At 42.9% G+C, this 27,120-nt stretch overlaps 1 protein-coding gene across 2 annotated transcripts in view; it reads left to right on the top strand.

Moving 5' to 3' along the window:
- LOC128704946 (salivary glue protein Sgs-3-like) overlaps positions 1-26,907 on the top strand; it is a 51,646-nt gene extending 24,739 nt beyond the window's left edge. Inside the window, exons 3-7 of one of the 2 annotated variants that reach the window (XM_070105211.1) lie at positions 13,955-14,048; positions 17,458-18,083; positions 19,224-19,795; positions 20,291-20,426; positions 25,026-26,905. In XM_070105211.1, coding sequence (XP_069961312.1) covers positions 13,955-14,048; positions 17,458-18,083; positions 19,224-19,795; positions 20,291-20,426; positions 25,026-25,042 — 1,445 coding nt within the window. In that variant the 3' untranslated portion in view covers positions 25,043-26,905. Of the gene's footprint in view, positions 1-13,954; positions 14,049-17,457; positions 18,084-19,223; positions 19,796-20,290; positions 20,427-25,025 lie in introns of both variants that reach the window. The other variant, XM_070105212.1, reaches the window with a different exon arrangement.
- The last annotated feature ends 213 nt before the right edge of the window (positions 26,908-27,120 follow it).

Raw genomic sequence — 27,120 nt, forward strand, 5'->3', positions numbered from 1 at the left:
GGTCCCATCCTGTCGATTTAGAGGTGGAATAAGTTCATCAGGCAGATAACCTTGTCTGTCCTTGACCAGGGACCACCAGGTTTTGGAGCCTACCCTACCTGATGCTAACTTTCTTTTAGTGTCCACCTCCCATTTAGCAATGGCCCACTTTTGAACATCACCCATATGCCTACAGGCTTGCATGTGCAAGTTCCTGTTATAGGTGGTAGGATGTCTCTTATACCTTCGCCATGCTTTGAACTTAGCAGTAGCAGCCTCTCTACAACGAAAGCCAAACCAAGGCTGATCTGTAGGCTTTGTCACATATTGCCGGTGAGGAATGTGTTCTTGTTGCAGATTAAGGATGTGTCCAGTGAAGGCTTTCACTTGGTTGTCAACATCCCCCTGGAGAAGAGCATTCCAGTCGGTGGTGGCGAGCTCAGAGCAAAGGGCTGGCCAGTTACCTCTTTCCCATAGCCAGGTTGTGCGTGTGGACTCCTCACCTCGTTCTGTTGGGATCTTAAGTGTGGTAAAAACAGCCTTGTGGTCAGACGATCCAACGTAGCCGAGGGGTTGACAAGTGACTATGCCTTCTGCCAGATCACTCACTACTGGGTCAAGGGAGGAGCCAGAGATATGAGTAGGGAAATCAACAAAGTTTCTCATGTCAAACACTGCAAGAAGGTCATCAAAGTCCCTCTGTATAAGGTGCTGGTTGAGGTCACCAACAATTATAATATGTTGACAGTTGTGTTGTAGCAGAAGGGAGTCAATATTTTCCATTAGGAAGTTGATAGGGTCTGCGTGTTGCCACTGAGGTCTGTACATTGCACATGCTAGTACAGAGGTACTAGTGTTTATACAGAGCTTGAAGAACATCATTTCAAGATGTGTAGGGGTGGCAACATCTATGTGCTGGGCATGAACACTTTTAGAGAAGCACACAGCAACACCACCTCCTTGCCCTTGCCTGTCTCTTCTCATCCATGAGGTGTAGCCAGCAATTCTTGCAAAATTTTCTGGAGTCCTGTCATCCAAAAATGTTTCAACAACAACTATCATGTCGGGACGTCGAGTGTTCACAAAGCTATGTGTGAGCTCTCCAACATTAGTAATGAAACCTCTAATGTTGGCCGACAGGATGCTGATAGACTGGCTCCTCATGATGAAGTGGTCAGCTTGAGGTGGTGGGTGTGTAGGGAATGTAAGGTGCCTGCCCTTGAGAGAGGTAGGGTACTGAGGCAGCTGCAGGGATGTAGGTCTGTGGTCGTGTATAAGGCCCAATCCCACCTGCTGGGCTGGGATAGGAGTAGCTAAGTGCGTGACGTGTGAGAGTGTTCACCAATTCAGAGATCCTGCTGGTTTGTTCTGAGAACAGGTCTCTAAACAGGTGGCCCTGTCTGTCAAGTTCCTTTTTCTTCCGACACTGGTCCTCCTTATGTCCTTTCTTGTAGCAGTAGTTACACCTGGTATCTCGCAGGCAGTTGTTGGCAGAGTGCCCCTTCCGGTGACAGCGAGAGCACAGCCTAGGTGCCTGGGAGGGTGGACTAGGGTTTGTTGCACCTCCTGTGTTTCGCAGATTTGTCCTCAGATTCTGCCGCTGGAACTGTGTTAGTGGAGGGTGAGACGGCTGTAGATGTCTTCCTCCTCCACGTCCTCCTCCACGTCCTCTACCCCGCCCTCTACCAGTTCTGACAGATGTGTCCCTGCTGTTCGTACTTCGGCGCAGTAGGTGATCAGGTGCAGTGATAGTTCCCTGATCACTAACTGCACCTCTCTCTCTCTCTCTCTCTCTCTCTCTCTCTCTCTCTCTCTCTCTCTTTCTCTCTCTCTATCTCTCTCTCTCTCTCTATCTATCTATCTATCTATCACACACACACACTAGTCCTCCTGCAATTATAATATAAGTAGGCAGTAACAGTAGGAGCAGTAGCAGAAATAGTAGCAGTAGAAGTATTAATAGTAGTAGTAGTAGTAGTAATCCATGTTTGATCAATCTAACAATAGTTTATCTAGTAATACAAATTATACAACAAAATCTATATAAACAAAGATGTGAGTCAGGTATTGTTACATTGTATTTCATCGTATCTTCCCTTACAATGATCGGATATAAGATGCGACTTATAAGATGCGACTTACAAGATGCGACTTATAAGATGCGACTTATAAGATGTGACTTATAAGATGCGACTTACGAGATGTGACTTATAAGATGCGACTTATAAGATGCGACTTACAAGATGCGACTTAAAAGATGTGACTTATAAGATGTGACTTATAAGATGCGACTTATAAGATGCGACTTATAAGATGCGACTTACAAGATGTGACTTATAAGATGCGACTTATAAGATGTGACTTATAAGATGCGACTTATAAGATGTGACTTATAAGATGCGACTTATAAGATGTGACTTATAAGATGTGACTTATAAGATGCGACTTAGAAGATGTGACTTACAAGATGCGACTTATAAGATGTGACTTATAAGATGCGACTTATAAGATGTGACTTATAAGATGCGACTTATAAGATGCGACTTACAAGATGCGACTTATAAGATGCGACTTATAAGATGCGACTTAAAAGATGCGACTTATAAGATGTGACTTAAAAGATGCGACTTACAAGATGCGACTTATAAGATGTGACTTACAAGATGCGACTTATAAGATGCGACTTACGAGATGTGACTTATAAGATGCGACTTACAAGATGCAACTTATAAGATGCGACTTACAAGATGTGACTTATAAGAAGTGACTTATAAGATGCGACTTAAAAGATGTGACTTACAAGATGCGACTTATAAGATGTGACTTATAAGATGCGACTTATAAGATGCGACTTGTAAGATGCAACTTGTAAGATGCGACTTGTAAGATGCGACTTATAAGATGCGACTTACAAGATGCGACTTATAAGATGCGACTTATAAGATGCGACTTACAAGATGCGACTTAAAAGATGCGACTTATAAGATGCGACTTATAAGATGCGACTTACAAGATGCGACTTATAAGATGCGACTTACAAGATGTGACTTATAAGATGCGACTTATAAGATGCGACTTAAAAGATGCGACTTATAAGATGTGACTTAAAAGATGCGACTTACAAGATGCGACTTATAAGATGTGACTTACAAGATGCGACTTATAAGATGCGACTTACGAGATGTGACTTATAAGATGCGACTTACAAGATGCGACTTATAAGATGCGACTTACAAGATGTGACTTATAAGATGTGACTTATAAGATGCGACTTAAAAGATGTGACTTACAAGATGCGACTTATAAGATGTGACTTATAAGATGCGACTTATAAGATGCGACTTGTAAGATGCGACTTGTAAGATGCGACTTAAAAGATGCGACTTATAAGATGCGACTTAAAAGATGTGACTTACAAGATGCGACTTAAAAGATGCGACTTACAAGATGTGACTTATAAGATGCGACTTACAAGATGCGACTTATAAGATGCGACTTAAAAGATGCGACTTACAAGATGTGACTTATAAGATGCGACTTACAAGATGCGACTTATAAGATGCGACTTACAAGATGTGACTTATAAGATGCGACTTAAAAGATGCGACTTACAAGATGCGACTTATAAGATGCGACTTACAAGATGCGACTTACAAGATGCGACTTATAAGATGCGACTTACAAGATGCGACTTACAAGATGCGACTTACAAGATGCGACTTACAAGATGTGACTTATAAGATGCGACTTACAAGATGTGACTTACAAGATGCGACTTACGAGATGTGACTTATAAGATGCGACTTACAAGATGCAACTTATAAGATGCGACTTATAAGATGCGACTTACAAGATGCGACTTATAAGATGCGACTTACAAGATGCGACTTATAAGATGCGACTTACGAGATGTGACTTATCAGATGCGACTTACAAGATGCGACTTATAAGATGAGACTTATAAGATGTGACTTATAAGATGCGACTTATAAGATGTGACTTACAAGATGCGACTTATAAGATGTGACTTATAAGATGCGACTTAAAAGATGCGACATATAAGATGCGACTTACAAGATGCGACTTATAAGATGCGACTTATAAGATGTGACTTACAAGATGCGACTTATAAGATGCGACTTATAAGATGCGACTTATAAGATGCGACTTACAAGATGCGACATATAAGATGCGACTTACAGTGAAGGTCTGGTACTTGCTTCTGGCGTTTGTTGACACTGAGTTTATGTCCTGTCAAGACTGCAACAATACACATATAACTCGCACATAGGAGAGAGGAGCTTAAGACGACGTTTCGGTCCTATCGTAAGTTTTCCCGACCTAATTCATATCTGCATAATTAATGTATTACGACTGTAACCAGATATAAACATGTAAATACTTCATTATAACCGTAACTTGTTCGGCTATCATAATGTTGAGGTACAGTTCCTGGACCCATTATGTACCTCTGTAATGGTGAGGTACAGTCCCTAGACCCATTATGTACCTCTGTAATGTTAAGGTACAGTCCCTGGACCCATTATGTACCTCTGTAATGTTGAGGTACAGTCCCTGGACCCATTATGTACCTCTGTAATGTTGAGGTACAGTCCCTGGACCCATTATGTACCTCAGTAATGTTGAGGTACAGTCCCTGGACCCATTATGTACCTCTGTAATGTTGAGGTACAGTCCCTGGACCCATTATGTACCTCTGTAATGTTGATGTACAGTCCCTGGACCCATTATGTACCTCTGTAATGTTGAGGTACAGTCCCTGGACCCATTATGTACCTCTGTAATGTTGAGGTACAGTCCCTGGACCCATTATGTACCTCTGTAATGTTGAGGTACAGTCCCTGGACCCATTATGTACCTCTGTAATGTTGAGGTACAGTCCCTGGACCCATTATGTACCTCTGTAATGTTGAGGTACAGTCCCTGGACCCATTATGTACCTCTGTAATGTTGAGGTACAGTCCCTGGACCCATTATGTACCTCTGTAAGGTTGAGGAACAGTCCCTGGACCCATTATGTACCTCTGTAATGTTGAGGTACAGTCTCTGGACCCATTATGTACCTCTGTAATGTTGAGGTATAGTCCCTGGACCCATTATGTACCTCTGTAATGTTGAGGTACATTCCCTGGACCCATTATGTACCTCAATAATGAACATTAAAATGGTATAAAATACCGACAGGTTGTTAGGAAAGACACATATGCAACAGTTAGGTATCTTTATTTCGAAACGTTTCGCCTACACAGTAGGCTTCTTCAGTCGAGTACAGAAGAGTTGATAGAAGCAGAAGATACTTGAAGACGATGTAATCAGTCCATCACCCTTAAAGTTTTTGAGGTGGTCAGTCCCTCAGTCTGGAGAAGAGCATTGTTCGCCTACTGTGTAGGCGAAACGTTTCGAAATAAAGATACCTAACTGTTGCATATGTGTCTTTCCTAACTACCTCAATAATGTTGAGGTACAGTCCCTGGACTCATTATGTACATCTGTAATGTTGAGGTACAGTCCCTGGACCAATTGTGTACCTCTGTAATGTTGAGGTACAGTCCCTGGACCCATTATGTACCTCAGTAATGTTGAGGTACAGTCCCTGGACCCATTATGTACCTCTGTAATGTTGACTTACAGTCCCTGGACCCATTATGTACCTCTGTAATGTTGACGTACAATCTCTGGACACATTGTATACCTCTGTAATGTTGAGGTACAGTCTCTGGACCCATTATGTACCTCTGTAATGTTGAGGTACAATCTCTGGATCCATTGTATACCTCTGTAATGTTGAGGTACAGTCTCTGGACCCATTATGTACCTCTGTAATGTTGAGGTACAATCTCTGGATCCATTGTATACCTCTGTAATGTTGAGGTACAGTCTCTGGACCCATTATGTACCTCTGTAATGTTGAGGTACAGTTTCTGGACTCATTATGTACCTCTGTAATGTTGAGATACAGTCTCTGGACCCATTATGTATCTCTGTAATGTTGAGGTACAGTCCCTAGACCCATTATGTACCTCTGTAATGTTGAGGTACAGTCCCTGGACCCATTATGTACCTCAGTAATGTTGAGGTACGGTCCCTGGACCCATTATGTACCTCAGTAATGTTGAGGTACAGTCCCTGGACCCATTATGTACCTCTGTAATGTTGAGGTACAGTCAATGGACTCATTATGTACCTCTGTAATGTTGAGGTACAGTCCCTGGACCCATTATGTACCTCTGTAATGTTGAAGTACAGTCCCTGGACCCATTATGTACCTCTGTAATGTTGAGGTACAGTCCCTGGACCCATTATGTACCTCAGTAATGTTGAGGTACAGTACCTGGACCCATTATGTACCTCAGTAATGTTGAGGTACAGTCCCTGGACCCATTATGTCCCTCTAATGTTGACGTACAGTCCCTGGACCCATTATATACCTCTGTAATATTGAGGTACAGTCCCTGGACCCATTATGTACCTCTGTAATGTTGAAATCCAGTCCCTGGACCCATTATGTACCTCTGTAATGTTGACTTACAGTCCCTGGACTCATCATGTACCTCTGTAGTGTTGAGATACAGTCCCTGGACCCATTATGCACCTCTGGAATGTTGAGGTACAGTCCCCGGACCGCTTATGTACTTCTGTAATGTTGAGATACAGTCCCTGGACCCATTACGTGCCTCTGTAGCGTTGAGGTACAGTCCCTGGACCCATTATGTACCTCTGTAATGTTGATGTACAGTCCCTGGACCCATTATGTACCTCTGTAATGTTGAGGTACAGTCCCTGGACCCATTATGTACCTCTGTAATGTTGACTTACAGTCCCTGGACCCATTATGTACCTCTGTAATGTTGAGGTACAATCTCTGGATCCATTGTATACCTCTGTAATGTTGAGGTACAGTCTCTGGACCCATTATGTACCTCTGTAATGTTGAGGTACAATCTCTGGATCCATTGTATACCTCTGTAATGTTGAGGTACAGTCTCTGGACCCATTATGTACCTCTGTAATGTTGAGGTATAGTTTCTGGACTCATTATGTACCTCTGTAATGTTGAGATACAGTCTCTGGACCCATTATGTATCTCTGTAATGTTGAGGTACAGTCCCTAGACCCATTATGTACCTCTGTAATGTTGAGGTACAGTCCCTGGACCCATTATGTACCTCCGTAATGTTGAGGCACAGTCCCTGGACCCATTATGTACCTCAGTAATGTTGAGGTACAGTCCCTGGACCCATTATGTACCTCTGTAATGTTGAGGTACAGTCAATGGACTCATTATGTACCTCTGTAATGTTGATGTACAGTCCCTGGACCCATTATGTACCTTTGTAATGTTGAGGTACAGTGGCTGGACCCATTATGTACCTCTGTAATGTTGAGGTACAGTCCCTGGACCCATTATGTACCTCTGTAATGTTGAGGTACAGTCCCTGGACCCATTATGTACCTCTGTAATGTTGAGGTACAGTCCCTGGACCCATTATGTACCTCTGTAATGTTGAGGTACAGTCCCTGGACCCATTATGTACCTCTGTAATGTTGAGGTACAGTCCCTGGACCCATTATGTACCTCAGTAATGTTGAGGTACAGTCCCTGGACCCATTATGTACCTATGTAATGTTGAGATATAGTCCCTTGACCCATTATGTACCTCTGTAATGTTGAGGTACAGTCCCTGGACCCATTATGTACCTCAGTAATGTTGAGATACAGTCCCTGGACCCATTATGTACCTCTGTAATGTTGAGGTACAGTCCCTGGACCCATTATGTACCTCAGTAATGTTGAGATACAGTCCCTGGACCCATTATGTACCTCTGTAATGTTGAGGTACAGCCCCTGGACCCATTATGTACCTCCGTAATGTTGAGGTACAGTCCCTGGACCCATTATGTACCTCAGTAATGTTGAGATACAGTCCCTGGACCCATTATGTACCTCTGTAATGTTGAGGTACAGTCCCTGGACCCATTATGTACCTCTGTAATGTTGAGATACAGTCCCTCGACCCATTATGTACCTCTGTAATGTTGAGGTACAGTCCCTGGACCCCTTATGTACCTCGGTATGTTGAGGTACAGTCCCTGGACCCATTACGCATCTTTGTAATGTTGAGATACAGTCCCTGGACCCATTATGTACCTCTGTAATGTTGAGGTACAGTCCCTGGACCCCTTATGTACCTCTGTAATGTTGAGGTATAGTCCCTGGACCCATTATGTACCTCTGTAGTGTTGAGATACAGTCCCTGGACCCATTATGCACCTCTGTAATGTTGAGGTACAGCCCCTGGACCCATTATGTACCTCTGTAATGTTGAGGTACAGTCCCTGGACCCATTATGTACCTCTGTAATGTTGAGGTACAGTCCCTGGACCCCTTATGTACCTCTGTAATGTTGAGGTATAGTCCCTGGACCCATTATGTACCTCTGTAGTGTTGAGATACAGTCCCTGGACCCATTATGCACCTCTGTAATGTTGAGGTACAGCCCCTGGACCCATTATGTACCTCTGTAATGTTGAGGTACAGTCCCTGGACCCATTATATACCTCTGTAATGTTGAGATACAGTCCCTGGACCCATTATGTACCTCTGTAATGTTGAGGTACAGTCCCTGGACCCATTATGTACCTCAGTAATGTTGAGGTACAGTTCCTGGACCCATTATGTACCTCTAATGTTGAGGTACAGTCCCTGGACCCATTATGTACCTCAGTAATGTTGAGGTGCAGTCCCTGGACCCATTATGTCCCTCTAATGTTGAGGTACAGTCCCTGGACCCATTATGTACCTCTGTAATATTGAGGTACAGTCCCTGGACCCATTATGCACCTCTGTAATGTTGAAATCCAGTCCCTGGACCCATTATGTACCTCTGTAATGTTGACTTACAGTCCCTGGACTCATTATGTACCTCTGTAGTGTTGAGATACAGTCCCTGGACCCATTATGCACCTCTGGAATGTTGAGGTACAGTCCCTGGACCCATTATGCACCTCTGGAATGTTGAGGTACAGTCCCTGGACCCCTTATGTACTTCTGTAATGTTGAGATACAGTCCCTGGACCCATTACGTGCCTCTGTAACGTTGAGGTACAGTCCCTGGACCCATTATGTACCTCTGTAATGTTGATGTACAGTCCCTGGACCCATTATGTACCTCTGTAATGTTGAGGTACAGTCCGTGGACCCATTATGTACCTCTGTAATGATGACTTACAGTCCCTGGACCCATTATGTACCTCTGTAATGTTGAGGTACAATCTCTGGATCCATTGTATACCTCTGTAATGTTGAGGTACAGTCTCTGGACCCATTATGTACCTCTGTAATGTTGAGGTACAATCTCTGGATCCACTGTATACCTCTGTAATGTTGAGGTACAGTCTCTGGAAACATTATGTACCTCTGTAATGTTGAGGTACAGTTTCTGGACTCATTATGTACCTCTGCAATGTTGAGATATAGTCTCTGGACCCATTATGTATCTCTGTAATGTTGAGGTACAGTCCCTAGACCCATTATGTACCTCTGTAATGTTGAGGTACAGTCCCTGGACCCATTATGTACCTCAGTAATGTTGAGGTACAGTCCCTGGACCCATTATGTACCTCAGTAATGTTGAGGTACAGTCCCTGGACCCATTATGTACCTCTGTAATGTTGAGGTACAGTCCCTGGACCCATTATGTACCTCTGTAATGTTGAGGTACAGTTCCTGGACCCATTATGTACCTCTGTAATGTTGAGGTACAGTCCCTGGACCCATTATGTACCTCTGTAATGTTGAGGTACAGTCCCTGGACCCATTATGTACCTCTGTAATGTTGAGGTACAGTCCCTGGACCCATCATGTACCTCTGTAATGTTGAGGTACAGTCCCTGGACCCATTATGTACCTCAGTAATGTTGAGGTACAGTCCCTGGACCCATTATGTACCTCTGTAATGTTGAGGTAGAGTCCCTGGACCCATTATGTACCTATGTAATGTTGAGATACAGTCCCTGGACCCATTATGTACCTCTGTAATGTTGAGGTACAGTCCCTGGACCCATTATGTACCTCAGTAATGTTGAGATACAGTCCCTGGACCCATTATGTACCTCTGTAATGTTGAGGTACAGTCCCTGGACCCATTATGTACCTCAGTAATGTTGAGGTACAGTCCCTGGACCCATTATGTACCTCTGTAATGTTGAGATACAGTCCCTGGACCCATTATGTACCTCTGTAATGTTGAGGTACAGTCCCTGGACCCCTTATGTACCTCGGTATGTTGAGGTACAGTCCCTGGACCCATTATGTATCTTTGTAATGTTGAGATACAGTCCCTGGACCCATTATGTACCTCTGTAATGTTGAGGTACAGTCCCTGGACCCCTTATGTACCTCTGTAATGTTGAGGTATAGTCCCTGGACCCCTTATGTACCTCTGTAATGTTGAGGTACAGTCCCTGGACCCATTATGTACCTCTGTAATGTTGAGGTACAGCCCCTGGACCCATTATGTACATCTGTAATGTTGAGGTACAGTCCCTGGACCCATTGTGTACCTCTGTAATGTTGAGATACAGTCCCTGGACCCATTATGTACCTCTGTAATGTTGAGGTACAGTCCCTGGACCCATTATGTACCTCAGTAATGTTGAGGTACAGTTCCTGGACCCATTATGTACCTCTAATGTTGAGGTACACTCCCTGGACCCATTATGTACCTCTGTAATGTTGAGCTACAGTCCCTGGACCCATTATGTACCTCTGTAATGTTGAGGTACAGTCCCTGAACCCATTATGTACCTCAGTAATGTTGAGGTACAGTCCCGGAACCCATTATATACCTCAGTAATGTTGAGGTACAGTCCCTGGACCCATTATGTCCCTCTAATGTTGAGGTACAGTCCCTGGACCCATTATGTACCTCTGTAATATTGAGGTACAGTCCCTGGACCCATTATGTACCTCTGTAATGTTGAAATCCAGTCCCTGGACCCATTATGTACCTCTGTAATGTTGACTTACAGTCCCTGGACTCATTATGTACCTCTGTAGTGTTGAGATACAGTCCCTGGACCCATTATGTACCTCTGGAATGTTGAGATACAGTCCCTGGACCCCTTATGTACTTCTGTAATGTTGAGATACAGTCCCTGGACCCATTACGTGCCTCTGTAACGTTGAGGTACAGTCCCTGGACCCATTATGTACCTCTGTAATGTTGATGTACAGTCCCTGGACCCATTATGTACCTCTGTAATGTTGAGGTACAGTCCCTGGACCCATTATGTACCTCTGTAATGTTGACTTACAGTCCCTGGACCCATTATGTACCTCTGTAATGTTGACGTACAATCTCTGGATCCATTGTATACCTCTGTAATGTTGAGGTACAGTCTCTGGACCCATTATGTACCTCTGTAATGTTGAGGTACAATCTCTGGATCCATTGTATACCTCTGTAATGTTGAGGTACAGTCTCTGGACCCATTATGTACCTCTGTAATGTTGAGGTACAGTTTCTGGACTCATTATGTACCTCTGTAATGTTGAGATACAGTCTCTGGACCCATTATGTATCTCTGTAATGTTGAGGTACAGTCCCTAGACCCATTATGTACCTCTGTAATGTTCAGGTACAGTCCCTAGACCCATTATGTACCTCTGTAATGTTGAGGTACAGTCTCTGGACCCATTATGTACCTCTGTAATGTTGAGGTACAGTCCCTAGACCCATTATGTACCTCTGTAATGTTGAGGTACAGTCCCTGGGCCCATTATGTACCTCTAATGTTGAGGTACAGTCTCTGGACCCATTATGCACCTCTGTAATGTTGAGGTACAGTCTCTGGACCCATTATATACCTCTGTAATGTTGAGGTACAGTCTCTGGACCCATTATGTACCTCTGTAATATTGAGGTACAGTCTCTGGACCCATTATGTACCTCTGTAATGTTGATGTACAGTCCCTGGACCCATTATGTACCTCTGTAATGTTGAGGTACAGTCCCTGGACCCATTATGTACCTCTGTAATGTTGAGGTACAGTCCCTGGACCCATTATGTACCTCTGTAATGTTGAGGTACAGTCCCTGGACCCATTATGTACCTCTGTAATGTTGAGGTACAGTCCCTGGACCCATTATGTACCTCTGTAATGTCGAGGTACAGTCCCTGGATCTATTTTGTACCACTAATGTTGAGGTACAGTCCCTGGACCCATTATGTACCACTGTAATGTTGAGGTACAGTCTCTGGACCCATTATGTACCTCTGTAATGTTGAGGTACAATCCCTGGACCCATTATGTACCACTGTAATGTTGAGGTACAGTCCCTGGACCCATTATGTACCACTGTAATGTTGACGTACAGTCCCTGGACCCATTATGTACCACTGTAATGTTGAGGTACAATCCCTGGACCCATTATGTACCACTGTAATGTTGAGGTACAATCCCTGGACCCATTATGTACCACTAATGTTGAGGTACAATCCCTGGACCCATTATGTACCACTGTAATGTTGAGGTACAATCCCTGGACCCATTATGTACCACTGTAATGTTGAGGTACAATCTCTGGACCCATTATGTACCACTGTAATGTTGAGGTACAGTCTCTGGACCCATTATGTACCACTGTAATGTTGAGGTACAATCCCTGGACCCATTATGTACCACTGTAATGTTGAGGTACAATCCCTGGACCCATTATGTACCACTAATGTTGAGGTACAATCCCTGGACCCATTATGTACCACTGTAATGTTGAGGTACAATCCCTGGACCCATTATGTACCACTGTAATGTTGAGGTACAGTCCCTGGACCCATTATGTACCACTGTAATGTTGAGGTACAGTCCCTGGACCCATTATGTACCACTGTAATGTTGAGGTACAATCCCTGGACCCATTATGTACCACTGTAATGTTGAGGTACAATCCCTGGACCCATTATGTACCACTAATGTTGAGGTACAATCCCTGGACCCATTATGTACCACTGTAATGTTGAGGTACAATCCCTGGACCCATTATGTACCACTGTAATGTTGAGGTACAATCTCTGGACCCATTATGTACCACTGTAATGTTGAGGTACAGTCCCTGGACCCATTATGTACCACTGTAATGTTGAGGTACAGTCTCTGGACCCATTATGTACCACTGTAATGTTGAGGTACAGTCCCTGGACCCATTATGTACCACTGTAATGTTGAGGTACAATCTCTGGACCCATTATGTACCATTTAATGTTGAGGTACAGTCCCTGGACCCATTATATACCACTGTAATGTTGAGGTACAGTCTCTGGACCCATTATGTACCACTGTAATGTTGAGGTACAGTCCCTGGACCCATTATGTACCACTGTAATGTTGAGGTACAATCTCTGGACCCATTATGTACCACTAATGTTGAGGTACAGTCCCTGGACCCATTATGTACCACTGTAATGTTGAAGTACAGTCCCTGGACCCATTATGTACCACTGTAATGTTGAGGTACAGTCCCTGGACCCATTATGTACCTCTGTAATGTTGAGGTACATTCCCTGGACCCATTATGTACCACTGTAATGTTGAGGTACAGTCCCTGGACCCATTATGTACCACTGTAATGTTGAGGTACAGTCCCTGGACCCATTATGTACCACTGTAATGTTGAGGTACAGTCCCTGGACCCATTATGTACCACTGTAATGTTTTGACCACCGTCCACAGGATGGGTATTGGGTGCATAATGAAGATATATAGTAGTATATAATTCTACATTCTTCACATTATGTCTTTGTATTGACAAAACAACTGGATGGCGAAACGTCTACAAATAAAGATACCCAGATATTTACAAGTGTCTAATTTTTCATTAGTTATTAAACTAACTAGGCTTTCACAGTATTGTGATGTGGTATAAGGTGTGTGTTTGTGTTGTTTTTATGTCAGACTTTCGCTATCCGGACTACATTGTGAAGCCGAGGGTGATATGTGAGCAGGAGGGCGTCTTCCCGCACCCCAGGAACTGTACTTGGTACTACAGGTCAGTGTCTCCCGCTCATGTGTTATAGCTCTCTCGGTACGCCAGGTATCCGTGGCGTATCCATAACTAGTTCTCTCATATAAGACAGGTATCCCTGACTAGCTGTCAGGTAAGGCAGGTTTCCACGACTGTCAGATAAGATAGGTATCCCTGACTAGCTGTCAGGTAAGGCATGTTTCAGTGACTGTCAGATAAGACAGGTATCCCTGACTAGCTGTCAGGTAAGGCAGGTTTCCACGACTGTCAGATAAGATAGGTATCCCTGACTAGCTGTCAGGTAAGGCAGGTTTCCACGACTGTCAGATAAGACAGGTATCCCTGACTAGCTGTCAGGTAAGGCATGTTTCAATGACTGTCAGATAAGACAGGTATTCCTGACTAGCTGTCAGGTAAGGCATGTTTCAATGACTGTCAGATAAGACAGGTATCCCTGACTAGCTGTCAGGTAAGGCAGGTTTCCACGACTGTCAGATAAGACAGGTATCCCTGACTAGCTGTCAGGTAAGGCATGTTTCCACGACTGTCAGATAAGACAGGTATCCCTGACTAGCTGTCAAGTAAGGCAGGTTTCCACGACTGTCAGATAAGATAGGTATCCCTGACTAGCTGTCAGGTAAGGCATGTTTCCACGACTGTCAGATAAGACAGGTATCCCTGACTAGCTGTCAAGTAAGGCATGTTTCCACGACTGTCAGATAAGACAGGTGTCCCTGACTAGCTGTCAAGTAAGGCAGGTTTCCACGACTGTTAGATAAGACAGGTATCCCTGACTAGCTGTCAAGTAAGGCAGGTTTCCACGACTGTCAGATAAGACAGGTATCCCTGACTAGCTGTCAAGTAAGGCATATTTCCACGACTGTCAGATAAGACAGGCATCCCTGACTAGCTGTCAGGTAAGGCAGGTTTCCACGACTGTCAGATAAGACAGGCATCCCTGACTAGCTGTCAGGTAAGGCAGGTTTCCACGACTGTCAGATAAGACAGGCATCCCTGACTAGCTGTCAGGTAAGGCATGTTTCCACGACTGCCAGATAAGACAGGTGTCCCTGACTAGCTGTCAGGTAAGGCAGGTTTCCACGACTGTCAGATAAGACAGGCATCCCTGACTAGCTGTCAGGTAAGGCAGGTTTCCACGACTGTCAGATAAGACAGGCATCCCTGACTAGCTGTCAGGTAAGGCAGGTTTCCACGACTGTCAGATAAGACAGGCATCCCTGACTAGCTGTCAGGTAAGGCAGGTTTCCACGACTGTCAGATAAGACAGGCATCCCTGACTAGCTGTCAGGTAAGGCAGGTTTCCACGACTGTCAGATAAGACAGGCATCCCTGACTAGCTGTCAGGTAAGGCAGGTTTCCACGACTGCCAGATAAGACAGGTATCCCTGACTAAATTCAGGTAAGGCAGGGTTCCATGACTAGCTGTGCCAGATAAGACAGGTATCCATGACCACCTCTGTCAGGAAGGCAGATTTCCATGACTAGCTCTAATCTAATATTACCCCTAATCTATCACTAGCTGAGTAAGGTTCAACGAGATTATTATTACTATTAAGAGGTAAGTGAACTGCCACATAGATCACACATTCATCTCATATTAAAGTCAGCAACGTATATATATAGTCTGCCTCTGATAAATTTATATCTCTTAAGTTCACTAAACTGAATTTATTAGTTACACGATTGAATATAAATAACACATCTAAAACAAAGGAGCATCAATTATGTATATAACTTTATATAAATGTCGTTTTTAAAGAGAACCGACAAGTTGATAAATTAGACACATGGGCAACACTTGGGTATCTTTATTGTGGAAACGTATCGCCCCACAGTGGCTTCTTCAGTCAGATACAGAGGCAGTAGGTGCAGTAGTGATGTGACGATGTAATCAGTCAATCAAGGTTGACGGATTGATTACATCTTCACTTTACCACACCTGCTGCCTCTGTATTTGACTGAAGAACCCTATTGTGTGAGCGAAACGTTTCCATAATAAAGATACCCAAGTGTTGCTCATGTCTTACTAACTTCCTGACTCACGAAATCGTAATGACACGATTGCAAACAAACCATACCACAGGCGGGATAGAACCCGCGGTCAGAGAGTCTCAAAACTCCAGCCCGTCGTGTTAGCCACTAGACCAGCTAGCCACAATAAGATTCGTCCAACTAGGCATATTTCTACACCATAGGAAGGTTAGCATAGGCACCACTGTGTCCACAAATGCAAGTTTTTACAGACGAATCTCCAGCTAGCGTGGCCGTGACGAACTCTAGCTCAAGTCCCCTCAATGCCGTCAACATGACTTACGAAATCGTAATGACACGATTGCATCTGTGGTCACAGTGGTGGCCTATGCTAACCTTCCTATGGTGTAGAAATATACCTAGTTGGACGCATCTTATTGTGGCTAGCTGGTCCAGTGGCTAACGCGACGGTCTGGAGTTTTGAGACTCTCTGACCGCGGGTTCTATCCCGCCCGTGGTATGGTTTACTAACTTCCAGTTGTTGTGAAGGTGTTGTCTGGTGCAGGTGTGTAGACTAACACTTCCAGCTGTTGTGTGGTGTTGTCTGGTGCAGGTGTGTAGACTAACACTTCCAGCTGTTGTGTGGTGTTGTCTGGTGCAGGTGTGTAGACTAACACTTCCAGCTGTTGTGTGGTGTTGTCTGGTGCAGGTGTGTAGACTAACACTTCCAGCTGTTGTGTGGTGTTGTCTGGTGCAGGTGTGTAGACTAACACTTCCAGCTGTTGTGTGGTGTTGTCTGGTGCAGGTGCGTAGACTAACACTTCCAGCTGTGTGTGGTGTTGTCTGGTGCAGGTGTGTAGACTAACACTTCCAGCTGTGTGTGGTGTTCTCTGGTGCAGGTGTGTAGACTAACACTTCCAGCTGTTGTGTGGTGTTGTCTGGTGCAGGTGCGTAGACTAACACTTCCAGCTGTGTGTGGTGTTGTCTGGTGCAGGTGTGTAGACTAACACTTCCAGCTGTTGTGTGGTGTTCTCTGGTGCAGGTGTGTAGACTAAACACTTACAGTTGTCGTGAAAGTGTTGTTTCGTGCAGGTGTGTAGACTAAACACTTACAGTTGTCGTGAAAGTGTTGTTTCGTGCAGGTGTGTAGACTAACACTTCCAGTTGTTGTGTGAAGGTGTTGTCTGGTGCAGGTGTGTAGACTAACAATTCCGGTTGTTGTGTGAAGGTGTTGTCTGGTGCAGGTGTGTAGACTAACACTTCCAGTTGTTGTGTGAAGGTGTTGTCTGGTGCAGGTGTGTAGACTAACACTTCCAGCTGTTGTGTGGTGTTGTCTGGTGCAGGTGTGTAGACTAACACTTGCAGTTGTTGTGAAAGTGTTGTTTTGTGCAGGTGTGTAGACTAACACTTGCAGTTGTCGTGAAAGTGTTGTTTTGTGCAGGTGTGTAGACAGGATGAAGACTGGCTTCTTCTGGACGAGTTACTTCGAGTGTGAGCCAGGGACAGTGTTCTCTGATGACCTGGATCAGTGTGTCTTCCCCCATATGGTGAGACCTCCTTGTGGTACCTACTATCCTAGTACTACCACTACCCACCCCACTACTGCATCTACTATTACTCCTGCTCCACCTCCAACGACACCATCTACCACCACAACAACAACCACCACAACTCCGGCTCCACCTCCAACGACGCCATCTACCACAACAACCACCACTACTACTCCGGCTCCACCTCCAACAACCCCATCTACCACAACAACCACCACTACTACGACTCCGGCTCCGCCTCCAACAACTCCATCTACCACAACAACAACCACCACTACCACTCCACAACCACATCGAGAACAACTTAATACCACAGTATCTCCTTTCACACATCTATCATGTAGATTCAGTGAAGAATTCTGTTACCAGCAACCACCCTGTCCGCCAGACACGGTAACAAGAACCCTATGCAGGGGATGTTACATAGGTAACACCTTCATCCCAGCATCGGTAGTGTGTAACGCTGAAGGCCACCTCTTCGAACCGGAAACCAACGCCTGTATTCTCGACCCAGCTAGTAAGTCTCACATTCCACACTCCAGTTATAAAAAAAAAATAATGAGGAATGGAAAATTCATAGTTGTAACTGAGAGAGAATCAATCCTAACTTTAGTTGCCAGTTATCTTTGGGTATGTTAATTTTAATATGGGTGGGATAGGAGTTAGTATATAATAGGCACAACCTTGATAAATACTGAATATTAGTACACCACACGGTGTATATACACTGTGTGATACCACTCAGTGTATATACACTGTGGTGCACACCACTCAGTGTATATACATTGTGAGGTACACGCCACTCAGTGTATATACACTGCTATACAACCCAATCACTATACTCTCATAAGAAACTCTTAACTTCAGAATAAATGAAATTAAGTGCTTGTTTTAAAGACAAGGGATACATTTAAGTGATGTTTAAAACAAGGGATACCTTGGTGGCCCGGTGGCCTGGTGGCTAAAGCTCCCGCTTCACACACGGAGGGCCCGGGTTCGATTCCCGGCGGGTGGAAACATTTCGACACGTTTCTTTACTCCTGTTCACCTAGCAGCAAATAGGTACCTGGGTGTTAGTCGACTGGTGTGGGTCGCATCCTGGGGGACAAGATTAAGGACCACAATGGAAATAAGTTAGACAGTCCTTGATGACGCACTGACTTTCTTGGGTTATCCTGGGTGGCTAACCCTCCGGGGTTAAAAATCCGAACGAAATCTTATCTTATCTTATCTTCAGTTGTTGCCTAAAATCATTTCACCAAGGGTTTTCCATTGTATTTTTTTCATCTCCGCCAGACAAATGTTTGAGAATATAATAGGAAGGTTAATACCGAACTTAACCCTTCAGGGCGTCTCCCTGTTGCATTGGACCATATATGTAGCGTCTCCCTGATGTAGTGAACCTTATATGTAGCGTCTATGTGAGATATCTATTAAGGTTGATCCTAAGTGTGTGTTTACCTGCTGGACGCACCAGGCTGACTCTTGTGTCCCCGTCAAACTGTTTTCACGGTGCATGGTTCCAAGTGAGAGACTTAAGTCTCTCTCAGGTAAGAATCTCTCAAATAAGAGTCTGTTGAGTGAGGGTTTATCAAGGGTCTTTCACTTGAGAGTCCGTCTTAAGTGCAAGACTCTATGTTCGCTCTTTTATTTTCAGAGAATATCAACTGTATATTGGGACCTCCCAGCCCCGCCTTAACAACTACCACTACACCCAGATCTACAACAACTACCACACCCAGAACTACAACAACTACCACACCTAGAACTACAACAACTACCACACCTAGAACTACAACAACTACCACACCTAGAACTACAACAACTACCACACCTAGATCTACAACTACCACACCCAGAACTACAACTACCACACCTAGAACTACAACTACCACACCCAAAACTACAACCACCACCACACCCAGAACTACTACCACACCTAAAACCACCACTACTACTACACCTGAAACCACCACTACTACCACGCCCAAAACCACAACCACACCTAAAACGACCACCACTATCACCACACCAAAAACCACAACCACACGTAGAACTACCACTACCACACGAAGAACCACCACCACTACCACCCCTGCCCCGATAACAGTGCCGGTATCACTCGAGATCAGCATCCCGTGTTCCGATAACGACCTGCTGCACGTCGTACACACAGTTGAGAACCTTGGCTGCTCCCAATATTTCTTGTGTTCTGGCGGCGAATTTAAGGTAAGTCAACGAAGTGATTATTCATGGGATGGCACTAAATCCGTAGGAGTCATGTACCATACTATACACAGCTAATGTTGTTTCTATGTGAGATTTTATATATATAATTTAGAACGTCCGTTATGAAATTATTGTTGGTTTATAGGGCCTCTGGCAGCATACGCCGTATTGACTCCTATTATTTATAACTTGCAAAATACAGTTAAAATTTGGACGATATTTAGTTCCGTCCTGGACTTCGTGTTGGGGATTTATAGGGCCACTGATAGCTCACGCCGTATCCAGCCCTATTATTTTTAACTTGCAAAGTCCAGTTAAAATTTGGATGACATTCAGTCCTGTTCTGGATTTGTTATTGGGGATTTAAAGGGTCACAAACATCTTACGTTGTATCAAGATCAATAATTCTTAATACGCGACTTGATAATTTATTTGTAAATTGTTCCTGCAGCGGTATTGTGATTATTCTGCAAATGTATTTTTGTGTATGTGCAGGGTCAGAAGTACCTGTGTGCTGGGTATTACGAGTGTAGCAAAGGTGCTGGGGGACGATGGCAAGTGTCTGAGCGCGCGTGTCCAGCAAACCTGCTCTTCAGTGAGGAACTGGATCAGTGTGCACCTCCTCCTACAGGTGAGACACACACACAAACACACACACACACACACACACACACACACACACACACACACACACACACACACACACACACACACACACACAGGAAGTATTTCTTCAGTCATAGAGTTGTAAGGCAGTGGAATAGCCTAGAAAATGACGTAGTGGAGGCAGGAACCATACAGTTTTAAGACGAGGTTTGATAAAGCTCATGGAGCGGGGAGAGAGAGGGCCCAGTAGCAACCGGTGAAGAGGCGGGGCCAGGAGCTAAGACTCGACCCCTGCAACCACAAATAGGTGAGTACAAATAGGTGAGTACACACACACACACACACACACACACACACACACACACACAGTTTGGGAAGCGATGTAGTGGAGGCAGGATCCATACATAGCTTTAAGCAGAGGTATGATAAAGCTCACGGCTCAGGGAGAGTGACCTAGTAGCGATCAGTGAAGAGGCGGGGCCAGGAGCTCGGACTCGACCCCCGCAACCTCAACTAGGTGAGTACAGCAGCGAACAATGAAGAGGCGGGGCCAGGAGCTTGGACTCGACCCCTGCAACCTCAACTAGGTGAGTACACATGGGACACAGCAACAAGGGGTCACAATTGGAAGTTGAAGACTCTGATGAGTCAATGGGATGTTAGGAAGTATTTCTTCAGTCATAGAGTTGTCAGCCCGTGGAATAGCCTAGAAAGTGACGTAGTGGAGGCAGGAACCATACATAGTTTAAAGACGAAGTTTGATAAATCTCATGGAGTATGGAGAGGACCTAGTAGCGACCATCGAAGAAGCGGGGCCAGGAGCTGTGAATCGACCCCTGCAACCCCACACACACACACACACACACACACACACACACACACACATATATATATATATATATATATATATATATATATATATATATATATATATATATATATATATATATATATATAACTGTACTCTAACTGTAGCTACAACTAAATAATGATCTGATATATCAGTTGCCCCTCTATAAACATGTACATCCTGGAGCCTACCCATCAACCTTTTATCCACCAATACATAATCTAACAAACTACTTTCATATATATATATATATATATATATATATATATATATATATATATATATATATATATATATATATGTCGTGCCGAATATGTAAAACTGGTCAATTAGCAAGAACTCATTTAAAATTAAGTCCTTTCTAAAATTTTCTCTTACAAGTTTAAAGATATATTTTTTTCATTAAAGTTAATGTAAAAATTTAGAATTTTGCACCAAAAGGAACTTAGAAAACTTACCTAACCTTATTATAACAAGAGCAATTTATTTTAGCCTAACCCAACTTAATATATTTTAGATTTGTTTACAATAATTTAATACTAAACAAACACAATGAAATATATTTTTTTTCGTTAGGTTCACAATGATTTTGGCGAAATTATTGAATACACAAATTTTCACTTGTCCTATATGGCAAGATGAGCGTTGCTATTTAAGCCAAGATCGCAAGTTCTGCCTATTCGGCACGACATATATATATATATATATATATATATATATATATATATATATATATATATATATATATATATATATATATATATATATATATATATATGAAAGTAGTTTGTTAGATTATGTATTGGTGGATAAAAGGTTGATGGGTAGGCTCCAGGATGTACATGTTTATAGAGGGGCAACTGATATATCAGATCATTATTTAGTTGTAGCTACAGTTAGAGTAAGAGGTAGATGGGAAAAGAGGAAGGTGGCAACAACAAGTAAGAGGGAGGTGAAAGTGTATAAACTAAGGGAGGAGGAAGTTCGGGCGAGATATAAGCGACTATTGGCAGAAAGGTGGGCTAGTGCAAAGATGAGTAGTTGGGGGGGTTGAAGAGGGTTGGAATAGTTTTAAAAATGCAGTATTAGAATGTGGGGCAGAATTTTGTGGTTATAGGAGGGTGGGTGCAGGAGGAAAGAGGAGTGATTGGTGGAATGATGAAGTAAAGGGTGTGATAAAAGAGAAAAAGGTAGCTTTAGAGGTTTTTACAAAGCAGAAGTGTTATATGAAGAGCAGAGTATTTGGAGAGTAAAAGAAAGGTGAAGAGAGTGGTGAGAGAGTGCAAAAGGAGAGAAGATGAAAGAGTGGGAGAGGCACTGTCAAGAAATTTTAATGAAAATAAGAAAAAAATTTGGAGTGAGTTAAACAAGTTAAGAAAGCCTAGGGAAAGTATGGATTTGTCCGTTAAAAACAGAGTAGGAGAGTTAGTAGATGGGGAGAGGGAGGTATTAGGTAGATGGCGAGAATATTTTGAGGAACTTTTAAATGTTGAGGAAGAAAGGGAGGCGGTAATTTCATGCACTGGCCAGGGAGGTATACCATCTTTTAGGAGTGAAGAAGAGCAGAATGTAAGTGTGGTGGAGGTACGTGAGGCATTACGTAGAATGAAAGGGGGTAAAGCAGCTGGAACTGATGGGATCATGACAGAAATGTTAAAAGCAGGGGGGGATATAGTGTTGGAGTGGTTGGTACTTTTGTTTAATAAATGTATGAAAGAGGGGAAGGCACCTAGGGATTGGCAGAGAGCATGTATAGTCCCTTTATATAAAGGGAAAGGGGACAAAAGAGATTGTAAAAATTATAGAGGAATAAGTTTACTGAGTATACCAGGAAAAGTATACGGTAGGGTTATAATTGAAAGAATTAGAGGTAAGACAGAATGTAGAATTGCGGATGAGCAAGGAGGCTTCAGAGTGGGTAGGGGATGTGTAGATCAAGTGTTTACATTGAAGCATATATGTGAACAGTATTTAGATAAAGGTAGGGAAGTTTTTATTGCATTTATAGATTTAGAAAAGGCATATGATAGAGTGGATAGAGGAGCAATGTGGCAGATGTTGCAAGTTTATGGAATAGGTGGTAAGTTACTAAATGCTGTAAAGAGCTTTTATGAGGATAGTGAGGCTCAGGTTAGGGTGTGTAGAAGAGAGGGAGACTACTTCCCGGTAAAAGTAGGTCTTAGACAGGGATGTGTAATGTCACCATGGTTGTTTAATTTATTTATAGATGGGGTTGTAAAAGAAGTAAATGCTAGGGTGTTCGGGAGAGGGGTGGGATTAAATTATGGGGAATCAAATTCAAAATGGGAATTGACACAGTTACTTTTTGCTGATGATACTGTGCTTATGGGAGATTCTAAAGAAAATTTGCAAAGGTTAGTGGATGAGTTTGAGAATGTGTGTAAAGGTAGAAAGTTGAAAGTGAACATAGAAAAGAGTAAGGTGATGAGGGTATCAAATGATTTAGATAAAGAAAAATTGGATATCAAATTGGGGAGGAGGAGTATGGAAGAAGTGAATGTTTTCAGATACTTGGGAGTTGACGTGTCGGCGGATGGATTTATGAAGGATGAGGTTAATCATAGAATTGATGAGGGAAAAAAGGTGAGTGGTGCATTGAGGTATATGTGTAGTCAAAAAACGTTATCTATGGAGGCAAAGAAGGGAATGTATGAAAGTATAGTAGTACCAACACTCTTATATGGATGTGAAGCTTGGGTGGTAAATGCAGCAGCGAGGAGACGGTTGGAGGCAATGGAGATGTCCTGTCTAAGGGCAATGTGTGGTGTAAATATTATGCAGAAAATTCGGAGTGTGAAAATTAGGAGAAGGTGTGGAGTTAATAAAAGCATTAGTCAGAGGGCAGAAGAGGGGTTGTTGAGGTGGTTTGGTCATTTAGAGAGAATGGATCAAAGTAGAATGACATGGAAAGCATATAAATCTATAGGGGAAGGAAAGAGGGGTAGGGGTCGTCCTCGAAAGGGTTGGAAAGAGGGGGTAAAGGAGGTTTTGTGGGCGAGGGGCTTGGACTTCCAGCAAGCGTGCATGAGCGTGTTAGATAGGAGTGAATGGAGACGAATGATACTTGGGACCTGACGATCTGTTGGAGTGTGAGCAGGGTAATATTTAGTGAAGGGATTCAGGGAAACCGGTTATTTTCTTATAGTCGGACTTGAGTCCTGGAAATGGGAAGTACAATGCCTGCACTTTAAAGGAGGGGTTTGGGATATTGGCAGTTTGGAGGGATATATTGTGTATCTTTATATGTGTATGCTTCTAAACTGTTGTATTCTGAGCACCTCTGCAAAAACAGTGATAATGTGTGAGTGTGGTGAAAGTGTTGAATGATGATGAAAGTATTTTCTTTTTGGGGATTTTCTTTCTTTTTTGGGTCACCCTGCCTCGGTGGGAGACGACCAACTTGTTGAAAAAAAAAAAAAATATATATATATATATAAATATATATATATATATATATATATATATATATATATATATATATATATATATATATATATATATATATATATACACGCATACATAGTGGTGTATTAGCTACTGTATATACACTGAGAATAAACCGTAATCCCTATTTTAGTTATTAAAGTATTCTTGTGTTGTGGTAAAATTGCTACAAGATACCTTAATAACCCTAGTGTAGTAGATAGGCTTTAAACCTCACTAACCATAATGTAAAGCTACCCAGGATAGCTCAGTAAAGTTAAATATTCTGATTTTAAGATCCTTAAGTACTTGTTTTATTCTTTATTGCAGCCGATGAGTTATGTTAGTAGACACTGGAACAGTGGAACACCACCAGTGGAACAGTGGAACACCACCAGTGGAACAGCAGTGAAACACTGGAACAGAGGAACAACAGCAATGGAACACTGGAACAATATCAGTGGAACGCTGGAACAACAGCAGTGGAACACTGGAACAACAGCAGTGAAACACTGGAACAGAGGAACAACAGCAGTGAAACACTGGAACAGAGGAACAACAGCAATGGAACACTGAGACAGAGAAACAGAAATGGAACAATGGAAGAACAACGATGTTATCCGGTGGAACAATGGAACAAAAACAATGTTAAACACTGGAACAGTAGAGCAACAACAACTGTTCAACACTGGAACAGTGGAACAAAGAACCCACTGTAACAGTGGGTTATCCTAGGTTATCCTGGCTTGCTTCCAATTTAATAACCCGGAGAAAGTCTTATCTTGGGTGACTACCCGAGCCAAGAGAGGTATTCCTGGTATCCCTTAACGCAGAGTCCCCCCCGGTGTGCCGGTATCCCAAAGTGCCCAATAAAACCTGAGGATTGGCACTCAGAATCTTCCTCTGAGTGCGCTAGATAAGTGATGAAGGTTTGAAATCGATCGGGAGACGCATTCTCAAGGTATCCCACAGAAACTTTACAGGAAAGGGAAAAAAATCGTCACAATGGAGTATCCCTTTCAGTGATACCTCTGTGTATACATTTGAGGGATACCTCTATGTATATACCTTTGAGGGATACCTCTGGGTATCTCACTGAGGAATGACTCTGGGTATATACCTTGAGGGATACCTCTATGAGAGAATTCTGGAGAGGCTTCTATGAGGAATACCTCTCGGGGGAGTAACCCTTTTGAGGGATACCTCTCTGGGAATATACCTTTGAGGGATACCTCTCTGGGGATAAATCTCTGAGGGATACCTCTCTGGGGACAATCCTTCGAGGGATACCTCTAGTGATAAACCTTTGAGGGATACCTCTGGGTATGTCTCTTTGAGGAATACATCCTTGTGGTACTCATTTGATTGATAACTCTTAGGGATACCCTTTTGAGGACACCCAACTGATGAATAACTCTCTAGGGATGTTCTTGTATACCTCTTTGATGCATACACATGAGATACTACCTTGAAGTATACCTTTCTGAGGGATACTTTCATGAAAACACCTTTGGAATACCATTTGAGGGATATTCCTTTAGGTACATCTCTTGGTGGATACCCTTTTGGGGATATCCTTTTGAGGGATACTCCTGTCATGGATACCCCTTTATGTATAGCTATTTGAGGGATACTTTTTAGGTATATCTCTTTGATGGATACCCCTTTAGGTATAGTTTTTAGGCATACTCTTAATATATCTCTTTGAGGGATACACCTTTAGGTATATTTTTTGATGGATACCCTTTTATGTATACCTGAGGATACTCCTTTATGTATACCTCTGGATATCCCTTCATGTATACATCTTTGGATACCCTTTATGCATACCTCTCTGATGTATATCTCAGGGATACCCCCTTTAAGTATACCTCTTTCTGGGATACCTCTCTGAGGGATACTTAATCAAGTCAGTAGAATTTTCGCTGGTTTTATTTTTCGCTTCTTTATTTATTTATGCCTTTATACATTATTTATTTACCGCTAAAATAAAAAATATAAAATGAATGTATTTTTCTTTATCATAAATTTTAGATGTATTGGGAATAAAATACAGTACTGTTGTATGTTACTGTATTACGAGATGTACTGAGAATACAGTACTGTTGTATGTTACTGTATTACGAGATGTACTGAGAATACAGTACTGTTGTATGCTACTGTATTACGAGATGTATTGAGAATACAGTACTGTTGTATGTTACTGTATTACGAGATGTACTGAGAATACAGTACTGTTGTATGCTACTGTATTACGAGATGTACTGAGAATACAGTACTGTTGTATGTTACTGTATTACGAGATGTACTGAGAATACAGTACCGTTGTGTTACTGTATTACGAGATGTATTGAGAATACAGTGCTGTTGTATGTTACTGTATTACGAGATGTACTGAGAATACAGTACTGTTGTATGCTACTGT

Source organism: Cherax quadricarinatus, chromosome 97 (genome assembly GCF_038502225.1).
Source record: "Cherax quadricarinatus isolate ZL_2023a chromosome 97, ASM3850222v1, whole genome shotgun sequence".
Taxonomy (NCBI): domain Eukaryota; kingdom Metazoa; phylum Arthropoda; class Malacostraca; order Decapoda; family Parastacidae; genus Cherax; species Cherax quadricarinatus.